Source organism: Limulus polyphemus, unplaced genomic scaffold (assembly GCF_000517525.1).
Source record: "Limulus polyphemus unplaced genomic scaffold, Limulus_polyphemus-2.1.2 Scaffold3098, whole genome shotgun sequence".
NCBI classification, from domain to species: Eukaryota; Metazoa; Arthropoda; class Merostomata; order Xiphosura; family Limulidae; genus Limulus; species Limulus polyphemus.
In genome coordinates, this window is record NW_013668708.1 from 12,994 (window position 1) to 26,221 (window position 13,228).

A 13,228-nucleotide genomic window follows, 5' to 3' on the forward strand; every position below is an offset into this window, starting at 1 on the left:
TAGATAAATGGTGGTGGTGGTGTAAAACTGGATACAGAAGATACACAAGAAGTCAAAATATGTCTAGATAAATGGTGGTGGTGGTGGTGTAAAACTGGATACAGAAGATACACAAGAAGTCAAAATATGTCTAGATAAATGGTGGTGGTGGTGTAAAACTGGATACAGAAGATACACAAGAAGTCAAAATATGTCTAGATAAATCGTGGTGGTTGTGGTCACTAAAAAAAAAGGAATGAGCAGGCTAACATGTTCTTGGATTTTTTACACATTACTGGCTTACAATGACTTAGGGGAATCCATTAATCAGTAATTTTAGAGAAGGCAAAGCAAAAGAACAGGACAAGGTCTCTTGTAGTGATAAAAGCTGATTCTGTTACATGATACAAAACACAATCCCACAGCCTCTTTTATTCAATCACCGATGTTATCAAATACTGATTGATGACTTTTAAATGATTTTAAATTTATTGTTGGTTGACTTACATGATGTGAAAAATGGGTTTAAAAATGTGAGAAACTGTTATTGGAGTTTGATGAAACTAATCTCAACTTGTGTAAATTATTTTGTACTTAACATAATTTTAATTACCAATGTGACTATTTGTGGGTAATAAAACCTGGTTTATGTAACAAATCAGTTTGTTTTCAAATACATATTCTAAGAATACTTTAATATAAAGTTTTCTTTATATATCCCTTTTACCTACTAAAGCAAAGAAAATTAGAGGCACCAGGAAATAACATAAGAATAATAAAACATTATAACAGGATAAGACAAAGCTCTAGGTCCTAAGAATATAGACAAAAATTTATTTGCAATAATATTTTCTTATTAGATAAATAGCATTAAACGTATACCTAAATCATGAAAGAAAATAAACATCACCAAAACTTTTCTGATCTGCAAGTGATAAAATTTTGTTCAACTGACTTACAAAAAGGAGGAAAAGCAAAAGGTGGTATTGAGAATGGTTGGTTAGTCTGGTTGGCATACATCCCACCAGCTGTAGAAGAGGTAGTTGTTGTAGAACCTAAAGATGGTGCTGCAGAACTACTCTGTGCTGACGTTCCAGTTCCTGTCAAGAAGATAATTATAATTTTTACATTCACGGTTTCAAAATATTTGGAAATTTAATATTTCATTATAATTAGTCACCATGAAAACTCAATAAACCTTGTTGGTAACCCTAAACTTTGAGCAGCAACACAAAGCACAGGTCACAAAAATCTTGTGTGACAGAACAGCCTACCAAAGTGAATTACTTATATCTGAATATAACACCTGGTATATCATCAACTTAACACCTTCAAATTGAAAATCGTACAAACATAAGAGAGAAAACAAGTTTTATGTTTATGAGAAAATTATGCCCTCACTGATGGTATACTGTAGATTTAAGTCCCCCAAATTTGTTGATATAGTGATTATTGTAAAATTTTGGTCAAAATCCATTCATTCAATCTGTTCACTAGATTAGCAGAAGTGAATGGACAGAGACAAACTAATATATCCTACTCCACTTTGCAGTGGGGAACATAAAACCAATAACATACCTTAACCCTCTAAAAATCGGGCAAGCTTTACAAGTCTTTTGTACACAAGATTTTTTAATTAAGTATTTTTACTACATGTTTGTCTGTGAATTTATGAAGTCAGAGTGTTGACTGAGACTGACTACTATGAGTGCAAGGTGGTTTTTAGGTTAAGATTAAAAACACTTTTCTAATTTTACAGTTTTCAAATCTGTATAGCAATTAAAATAAAGCATAATTTTTCTGTAAAACATTAAATTTCATCTATTTTTTTCTGTTCCCTAACACAAACTCAGTTCATTTGACCAGCCTTATAACCATCACAAACATTATGAAATAAATCCAAATTACTCTCTTTCTTTCTAGAATGACTGCATATTGTAACAGAAAATTACAATTATTTATTCTAAACAGTCTCAGTCTCATAATAGTTTAAACTCTTTTTACTTTATTTTATTGCTTTTTGATCCATGTGACTACTTCACTTCACTGAATGATTATTCAGTAAAAGCATAAATCAAGGTACAGTAATGAAGTACATTTTTCTTTCTGGTTGTTTTCTCATTTAACAAAATAAGTTTAGTTACTTTTATAACAATAAGTAAAAAAAACAAAAACATAAAATATAAGAAATTTAGTATTTACATGTGAGTCTTGAACATTTTTTTAAAACTGATAAAAGCTAACCCTAATTTTTGATACGATTATTGTTAATATTTTTACTGAAGCTTTTTCTTATTTCAAACATTTAAGTTAGATCACAAAATAAACATGAACAAAGCATATATTATTCTGTAAAAATTATAATTTAACTGGTTTTATATTAAGCTATAAATGCATTGAAATAATTCTTTTAGCTGGTCGAAGTGAACATGTTGATAGCAGCTTTGAATCTGTACACCAAATTATGTAAATGTTGTTGTGAAAATGATCTAGCATTATACATAAATCAGCAAATTAAAACCTCTTTCTATTGGTTATTTTCAGGATTTTACATATGTATGGGCTGGATTCTTTACAGTAGGTGTCTGTGACTTGTTGGTGACAAATTTCAACAATAAACAAACAGCACACAGTCCACTTGTCTTAAAATAATATACTAAAACAAGTGAAACTTATATACAAATGTCTGTTACACAGTTAATCACCACAGTTGTATCCAGAACTTTAAATAATCATCTCTTTTTCTCAAAGTCCATACAGCTTGGTTCAGTTACTTTATAACACAATTGACAAGGTGAATTCTTCTTCTTTACCCTGTTATTTGAATACAATTGGTGATAATTCCACTTATATTACACTGTTGGTTACCACAGTTGTATTCAGAGCTTTAAATAATTGTCTTTTTTTCATAAAAGTCCACACAGGCTGGTTCAATTATTTTAGAACACAATTGGAAAGACAAATTCTTCTTCTCTACTCTGTTATTACAATACAATCTGTGGTCATTTCACTTTAAAGGTTACCACTGTACACTCTTTATGGCTAAACTCACAATCACACAGTCTAGATCTAGCTATCTATCTAACAGTGTTGTAGTTAAGAACTCAATGTCCAAGCCCAAAACGTGAGGATTCGAGACACCATGAAAAATAAAGCAAGAAGAATAAAAATCACAAACAAACAAACAAACTTTATTAACATCTTAACCAAAAATCTTTTACGTTAACCTCACAGTCTTTGTTTTAACTTCTCCTTCTATGAAAATGAACAATGAAAAGATAAAAAAATTAATGAATTAATAAAAAAAATAAAAAAGGTCATTAAGAAAAATCAGTATTGGAGTCAGTAGTTTCTTTATGATGTTTGAAGCCAAACAGGATCACAGCAGATCTAATAGACATGTTGAATATCAGGGATAATCACTAATTTGATGTAAATACATGCACCAGATGAAGTTCATACAAACTTTTAGTAAGCCCACGTGTAATACAATGTATAGAAGCAGTTAATTTTGAATAGCACGTTACAGCTGCGATTTGACGTACAGGTAATATGGCAGTTGGTGACAAACAAAAATAAGTAAGGCACTATAAGCATCATTACAAAGGTGTAGTACCAACTACCAAGGGGTTTTATTAGTAAAACATTCACTATACTACACCTTTGTAATGATGTTTACCAACTACCAAGGGGTTTTCCTAGTAAAACATGCACTATAAACATCATTACAAAGGTGTAGTACCAACTACCAAGGGGTTTTACTAGTAAAACATGCACTATAAACATCATTACAAAAGTGTGGTCACCAGCTACCAAGGGGTTTTACTGGTAAAACATGCACAATAAACATCATTACAAAAATGTAGTACCAACTACCAAGGGGTTTTACTAGTAAAACATGCACTATAAACATCATTACAAAGGTGTGGTACCAACTACCAAGGGGTTTTACTAGTAAAACATTCACTATAAACATCATTACAAAAGTGTAGTACCAACTACCAAGGGATTTTACTAGGAAAACATCTTTGTTGCTATACCGTACTTCGTATGAACTGCTGCATAATTGATATTTAGTACTTAATAATCCTGGGTAGGTGCCTGGTCTAATACTGTTAAAACTTTTAAATTTAGCTGGCTTCATTTTCTAAACCTGCAAAACATCAAGACCAAGACCTTCTGAAGGGTGGTCTCAAGACCTACAACACTACTATCTAACTAACTTTCTCAAACTTAACTTGAACTACATTTTCTACACGTATTTATAGACAGACAGAGGCCTAGAACATTCCACACACTACGGGATATCATGGTACAATAACACTCAATTGAAACAATGAGAAAATCTTAGAAGTTTCTAGTAACATGACACAATAACACAACAAGCACCAATTCACAATATTTAAACTACAAAATGTATGATTCATATACAGTTACGTAAACAAATTATTGCGTCTAAAAATAACTAAATTAACATTCACATTAACTTAAACAGCCATGTATATCTAACAATTATAAATAATCTAATAGCTAACATTGGAGATAATTATTACATTTTTGAAAAACTGGTTTATATCTAAGTAAAACAAGACGACTGGAGGCTACAAAGTTAGATTCTATATTAGTAATATCTATAACATACGTTTTTAATTTGCATTAAAAATCAGAAGCACAAACGAGGTGGAAAAAAAATAGTTAAAAATGTGCAATTTGAAGCAAAAAAGTGTCAAGTATTTCTTGTCAAAAACGTGAAGAATGAGACTATTTCCTTTTTAAATTAAAAAATTAAAGCTTATATAATATTAAAATTTGATTTATACATTTTTGTTGCCAAATTTATTTGTATACATTGATAATAAAGTAGTATAGTAAAATCTTGAATATAACTGTAAAAAGGTCATGACAAGAGCACTTTGACCTACACCTATCTAGAGGGTTAAAATTACAAGAATAAAATCAATAATTAACCAAACTGCAAAAATGGTCCCTTTTTTAAAACTTTTAAAATTTCAAACTGCTTTAATGAGTGAATAAATACCCTTATTTATGACTAACACAAGTAGTATAAAAGCATTTTAAGTGCAGTTTGGTGAACTACAAGAATGGTGAATATGGACATGCATTAAAAAATCTTCTTTCAATTTGATTTATAAAATTTTAAACAAATGTGTTTTTGGCCAATAAAAATATGGATTCACTCTCTGAATAACATAAGATACTCACCAGCCTGTTGCTGTGGTTGCTGTTGCTGTTGTGGAAGTGGTACCCAAAATGGTCCTGGACCACCACCACCTAGTGGAAATCCTGGCCCTATAACAGAGAGAAAAACGAAAACAATATAGCACTTAATGAGAATAAATATTAAATATCTGACACTTCAAAAATGAGTACCTGAGCTTTTCCTGACTGGTTTGACTATAATTTCAATCAGAATTATAGAACAAGTTTTAGTCTTAACTTAATGTGCATTAGACAATTTTACCCTTAACTACATTCAAGAACATTTTGACTATAAGCTAAATTAAATAATTATAATAATAATTATAAGCTAAATTATGAAATAATTATAAGTTTACTTGCAATGTCATGTTTCTCAATATTATGAGACAATTATTAAAGCTGCAAAAAACATTTTTCATGATCAGTGCTACTTTAAGACAAATGAGAATGTAATCAAAATGTTAACCAAGGATTGATTACAAAACACCACTCCTTTATTCAAACCTTGTCAGTATGTCACTAAAAAACATTTAAACCTATTTGTTTTACATGTAATCAGGGTTTGAAACTGACTTTTAGGTAACTGGCCAGTTACTTGAAAAGTTATTAGCAAAAGTGCCAGCCACATTGGCAAAGAGAAAAAAAAATGTTCAAGAGTTGCATGACATTAGTGGCTATATCCGACATGTTTCCAGGAACCATCCGTCTTCAATTCCTTATGTTTAACATACTATTAAAGTTAGAGCTGAGTGATTGGTGGAATTTGCTAAATGCCAGGCTCAATCAGTTTCATCCAGCTAATAAGTTATTCTCACATATGACTAATATTCCTATTTTTATCTTGCTTTGGGTTTTTTAAAAACATTTTTAAGGTTTTAAGACATTTTCAGGTATAGCAATTTAGAATTGAGTTAATGTATCATAATAAACTATGAAATCTTTAATAAGCAACATTCAATCGCTTAGATATTTGGAACGGTGGAAAACACTAACTTGACTTACTTGAGTCTTTATGTGACATAAATCGAATAATTACATTTGTTAATATGAAATTAAAAAAAACTATATCAAAGCATCATTTGAATGTCCTGTTTTCACCTGCTATTGTAAACCTGGGAAATATCATAAGTACTGGAGAAGGATTATCATAAGATGTTGTGCTTGTAACAAGTTTTTTGTTTTTAATAGTTTGACCATCGTTTACAACTGGTGTGAATTATCAACTGACAAAAAATAACAGTACCATTAGATGGTCACATCTAAACACTAGAATTCACTGACTTAATTTTGAGACTTAATGTAGCAATATAAAAATAAACTAAATAAATAAACTATGCATTTTCATCATAAATGATGCACTTTTTTAAGAATTTTCTAAATAAGATGATAATTTTGTTATGAATTCTAAAACAAAATTTAATCTTTCAGTGGTATGATGTTAAATAAAGAGTATATCATACTCATTTCTAGATTTTTAAAGCTTTAAACATGCATAACTTTCTCTTCAATAACAAACTATTGTGTTTAGAGTTACTATACTGTTTTTCATAAAGGAGATAAAGTCCTGTATATCTGAAACTAATGAGCAAGTAACTTACAGTTAGGTATCTGGGGTTGTGGCTGAGGCTGTGCTTGCTGTTGTTGTCCAGGAACTGCTCCTGGAGCCCTTTGTTGTCCAGCACTGGAGTTGGCAGGTATCCTCAGGACATCCATACGACACGTTGGACAAGTCTGTTGCCGTTGAAACCACGATCGAAGGCAGGAAGTGTGGAAGATGTGATTACAAGGTAATTTTTTACTACTACCGTTACCCAACATCTCCTCTCGACAAATAATACAAACATTGTCCACAGATGCTAGGTCTTCAGCAGTAGCATCAGGATACCTAAAGGAAGAGTGTCTCTATTAAATATATTATTATTAATTTGTTTTAAGCATTGAAGTTTGAACTTTACAGTTAAAAATAAACTTTAGATTCACTAATTTCAGGTTAATTTAGTGAAAGGAATGTAAGCAAAAATCATCTTACCTCACAGGTGAAAGAATGGACAATGTTCATGAACAGTTACATTTTTATGCTTATCTCACAAAACATTAAATCTATTTTATAAATAATATAAAGTTTGTAACCATATTACAAACACCTGCTAACTTACTCATAGTTAAATAATAATTTAACATTCTAATCTTGAAAATTGTATTTTTGCTAGTATCTTTTGAAAACAACTACACTCCATGGTGAAAAAAAAAGTATTTATCAAGAAAGACGATACTGGTAAGTTAACTTTGTTTGTGAAAATTGGAAACTGTTCATCATATTCCTCAGAAAACAGTAAAAAACACTGAACATAAACAATGAATTATGAATGCTTAATACTAAAAACATTTTCAAACTAAGGGAGTATAGGTTTTATTAAAAAATAAATTTGAATTATGAATGAAAAGTAATACTATACCGACAAGCTACAAGTCAGAACTATGAATGACAAATAATACTATACCGACAAGCTACAAGTCAGAACTATGAATGACAAATAATACCATACCGACAAGTTACAAGTCAGAACTATGAATGACAAATAATACTATATTGACAAACTACAAATCAGAACTATGAATGACAAATAATACCATACCAACAAGCTACAAGTCAGAACTATGAATGACAAATAATACCATACCGACAAGTTACAAGTCAGAACTATGAATGACAAATAATACTATATTGACAAACTACAAATCAGAACTATGAATGACAAATAATACCATACCAACAAGCTACAAGTCAGAACTATGAATGACAAATAATACCATACCGACAAGTTACAAGTCAGAACTATGAATGACAAATAACACAATACTGACAAGCTACAAGTCAGAACTATGAATGACAAATAATACTATACCAACAAGCTACAAGTCAGAACTATGAATGACAAATAATACCATACCGACAAGTTACAAGTCAGAACTATGAATGACAAATAACACAATACTGACAAGCTACAAGTCAGAACTATGAATGACAAGTAATACTATATTGACAAACGTCAGTATTGTGTTATTTGTCATTCATAGTTCTGACTTGTAGTTTGTCAATATAGTATTATTTGTCATTCATAGTTCTGACTTGTAAATTCATAGTTCTGACTTATAGCTTGACATATAGTACAATACTAAAGATCTACTGAGTATTATATAGAATGTTTACAAGAAATACCATAAAGTTGTATACATCATTAAAACTGGTATGCGTGTTGCAAGACTATTGCCAATTCATTAACATGCTAAAACTATTAAGGCTAATGTGAATCTTTCTGCAAGGTACATATTTCATTATAAGTGCTCATTCATCACAAGATACATGCTCTATAGCTATCACTGATTTATGAACGTTTTAGCTGTTTCATGGTTAGTGGTGATTCATCAACACGGTTCACACTTCACTACCAAAGGTGATAGAACAATATGCTAAGACAGCAAATACAAAGGAATATGAAAGTTGTTAATACTATGTAGTAGTTGATTCAAACAAAAAAGGTATAAAATCAGTAGTAACAACATTTATATATTTAATACACAATAGTGAATCCTTCTAAAGACCATTCTGTAATAACATCCTACACATGTTGATCTACAGTCCTAACTTATTTGTTTAAAAACGTTTCTTTCAGATACTTCAAAACTTCATAAAAACAAGGAGACACTTACAAAGTGTTCATGTTCCTTATTGCCCTTCTTGACATAATCACATCATTGAATGCCTTCTTCAAAGCCCTAAAAATAAAACATTTTTGAACTTTCTGAGAAGTGAGATTTATGTAAGGATAACAAAGAAGCAGAAGATACACTCTTAACTAAGAACTGGCTTTATAAGTCAAATATATTAGTAAAGAAAAACTGCAATTTTCTGAGAATTTACTATTTCAGTAGTATATTATAAATAAATATATTATAGATATATTTATTGTCATATCCCAAGATACACTTGTTAAAAAGTCTGTATATCCACCAGTACAGGAAGATACTATGGGATCCAGCCTACACCTGCTATCATTAAATATTTTAGAACAAATACATAATTCTAGCGAAATGACACAATCTTTAAGCTTTAGAATAATTTACAGAATTAACCTATAATTTTGTAAACATTAGTACAATAACAGATCAATAGATGGTGACACATACCTCATACTGAGATACATTGGTCTAATGGCAAACAGTGGGAAAGTATGGATTTTAATCATGATGGTCATGAACGTCAGGTATAAAACAACCTTAATAAAACCTGTATGGACAAAACAAAAGTCATGAATGCTATCACATTCTGAACAGTGACAGACAAAATGCAAAGTCACATCTCCTGTAAAACTAGTTTAATGTTTTGTCAACAATAATTTTTAGTTTCAGCTTTCACACTCTGTTAACCTAAAACTACAACACAACCATGCATCAGGAACTTACCCATTATCAACTCAGTATACAACAGGTAAACTGCTTTGTTTTCCCAAGGGTTTTCACTTTGCAGGTCAACAGTATGTAGAACATACTTGATCATTATGTTCACTACTACTGTAAGCAAGATGGCATACTGAAAAAACCCATCAAGTCTATTCAAATTAGAAAATCATTAGTTTACAGAAAAATACTTAGAGAATTGACATTTTTTCTTACATGCTTGTGGAGCTAAAAATTCAACAAAATTAATTCTAACAACCATATAAAAGATTCCTGAAGAATCCTTTTTGATATGCACTATATATATATCAAGATTAAATACAAAAACATTCAAGAGAGGTTACTTTTATCATAGTTTATACATTTATTATGAAAAGTAAAGTTTAATGTGGATATTTTTTGCACAGGTAAATAATAAATACATGTTACCTTCTACTTGTCTACAAAGATGTTCAGAGTTAAGAAAACTAATGTAATTAGAAACTTTACCGAAGTAATCTCGCTGTAAGCAGCTAAAATATTCATCAAGTTGAAACCATCCCTCTGATTATTAAAACCTGTTACTGATAAACTTGAGACTAGGTGAAGTCTTGAGCTGTTGCTTCGGAAGAGTAATAAATGTCACTGGTGTTTACTAATAATAAAAGATTACTGAAACATGTTTCTATACAATACAGGACTATGCCACACTAGGCAGTGAAATATGTTATAGAACTACACAAGCAGTGATGTTTTAACAAAAGTTTTAGTAAACAATTGATAGACTTACCTCAAACCCAAATACTAGCTGAACAGATGGCCCCTTGGTAAGAGTAATATAGTAGGCATGACTAACAAACAAATAATCTAAAAATCCAAGTAAAGTCAAAAGACCTGGAAAACATTATACCATAAATAAATTACTGACCTTGATTGAAACTAAACATGTTATTTTGATATTTTAATAACTGTGGGAATGACATGATTCTTCTAAATTTAATAGAGCTTTTTTGTACAACTATAACATGTTCCTCTTATGTTCGTAACACTCCCCAATAACCTAACCTAGATTTCTGATAACAAATCAATTAAATCAAAATGATTAAAATTTTGTGAAAGCAATTATATTTGTAGATGTGCTTGTGAAAAGAAGTAATGAGTTATGGTTTTTTATGTTTAGCAAAATTTACAGACACACACTACACATTACCCAAACCATGTGACACAATAAGGAGAGTAACATTTACAGGCACACACTTCACATTACCTAAACCAGGTGACATTATAACCAGAGTAACATTTACAGACACACACTACACATTACCCAAACCATGTGACACTATAAGGAGAGTAACATTTACAGGCACACACTTCACATTACCTAAGCCAGGTGACATTATAACCAGAGTAACATTTACAGACACACACTACACATTACCCAAACCATGTGACACTATAAGGAGAGTAACATTTACAGGCACACACTACACATTACTTAAACCTAGTGACATTATACCCAGGGTAACATTTACAGACACACACTACACATTACCTAAATCAAGTAACATTACAAGTAATACAAAAACATTTCATAAATATAAAATGATGTAGGGATGGCAGTGCCAAAAAGAATGCAATCAAGAATAGAGGGATGATACAGTTATACAAAGATCATTCCTACATGACTTTCATATTAAAATGTAATGTTACACTGTAAAATCCACGAGTACAAAATGGTTAATAGGTCAGTCAATATGACCGACCTCATAGTGAGAGTCTGTAATGATCAAGACATCTTTTGACTCAATTTGATTTTCCTTGTACATAAGTCCTAAACTCTTAGTTACACTACACTGATGCCTACCCTGACATAATTATGATATTATGATAAACAAACTGTATACCAACAGTCAGGAATATATAACTTCCAACTGCAGTAATATTAAAGTCAAGTATGCATTTTACATTGTAACATTAAATTTTAATATTGAAAGTCATGCAGGGATGATCTATGTATAGCTGCATCATCCCTATATTATTGTTTGCATTCTATTTGGCACTCCCATTCATACATCATTTTACATTTACAAAATTTTTTTTATTACTTTTGTAACGTTTCTTCCCTGGACTGAAAGTTAGTGTTCTTTACAAATGTGTGTAATAAAATTTAATATTATGTGTATTGATTTTTGTTTTACTTCGTAACATAATATAGGGCTTGGCTCCCTACCGACACCAATTGTAAAGTGTACAAAGCATTGAGTATTCTACATGTTATGGTCATCTAATGTTCATATATTATTGGCTGGTAATTCCTGTTTCACTCTGTACTTAAGCTTTATAACCCTATTGCCACGGGTATCCTTTACTGCACATGACAAGGTTTTAGTGTCTTGCATTCAAAATTTTATTAAACTACTTTTTGTTTATGTTATACCAATTAGTATAGTATAAAATCTAATAATCCATATTTTAATAGTATACAAGTTTTAAGTTCTTAATTCTACAACGCAATATTTATAAAAATCCTGAATTTCACTAGTGTGACCCACGTGACATTTTCTCTTAGCATGTCATCATCCCTATTTTATCCACCACACCTCGAAAAAGTACAAAATTAAACATAACTTACTCTCTATAAAATCGTTGTTGCTCAAACAAACCATAATTTTTTTATAGTCTTCAATTTTGTTTGGTTACAGAGCTATCAAATAGAAAATCAGACCCCTCCTGCCACACCCTCTCTTTCACGATTTGTTGATAGTTCTCTCTTACATTTCATTATATATAACCTATAACCAATAGAAAGTCAAGGTTTTCATCTATATCAAATGACGTATTGTATAACACTATGTTCTCAACAGTTGGATGTCAATTTCACTCAGAGTATCAACATCGTGGCCGTGAGAAAGTTAACGACTAGCTTGGATGAATTTGTAATGGCTCTTGTCTCACAGTTAGAAAGCCAGAAAAATTTTGAGAGGTAAGGGAATTTGTCTACTTTTTGCATGTTATAAATCTATATTCTTTGGTGCATTATTTGATTAAATAAAAATTAAGTGCATTACTATCATTAGTATAAAATAATTAGGGTTAACTCTCTTCAGTAATCCACAGCAAGAAAAAAGAAGATTGGTTAAGTATTTAATTTTTTGTTTTTCATGTTTATTCTTTATGTATAATTATAAAAGTAACTAAAATGATTAGGTAAAATAAATAATAATAATAATTTTATAAAAATGTTCCATGAGGCACACACGAGAGCAGCTCGTGGGTAATGTAATTCGTTAACGTAAAGTGAGCTGCACATTCTCGAGTGATTTACAACTTATAATGGCACAGGTAGTAGTTAGGCATGGTTCAAAGGGCAATAAAACAATAACATTTAATTATAAATAGATGTATACTGTTACGAACTTAGAACTACTTAGGATAAACTAATGTAGTTTCATGTTACAAGTTGAAGTCATCCTAGAAAGGAAAAAGGATAATTTAGCTTTATTTAGATTTTTTTTTGGTGGTTACAAGATCGTTCTCATTGACCGATCCGGTTTGGAGATAGGGTAGAGAAAATAACAGATAAACTATAAAG

The 13,228-nt window shown here is 30.6% G+C and overlaps 1 protein-coding gene across 1 annotated transcript in view; it reads right to left on the reverse strand.

The window, feature by feature from the left end:
- Positions 1 to 13,228, reverse strand: part of LOC106468649 (E3 ubiquitin-protein ligase synoviolin B-like) — a 30,133-nt gene that overhangs the window by 7,183 nt on the left and 9,722 nt on the right. The window contains exons 5-11 of the mRNA XM_013929083.2: positions 10,427 to 10,530; positions 9,664 to 9,790; positions 9,388 to 9,487; positions 8,911 to 8,976; positions 6,798 to 7,084; positions 5,203 to 5,289; positions 939 to 1,079 (exon numbers count right to left, since the gene is read on the reverse strand). Of these exons, the coding sequence (XP_013784537.1) occupies positions 939 to 1,079; positions 5,203 to 5,289; positions 6,798 to 7,084; positions 8,911 to 8,976; positions 9,388 to 9,487; positions 9,664 to 9,790; positions 10,427 to 10,530 (912 nt within the window). The remainder of the gene's footprint in view (positions 1 to 938; positions 1,080 to 5,202; positions 5,290 to 6,797; positions 7,085 to 8,910; positions 8,977 to 9,387; positions 9,488 to 9,663; positions 9,791 to 10,426; positions 10,531 to 13,228) is intronic.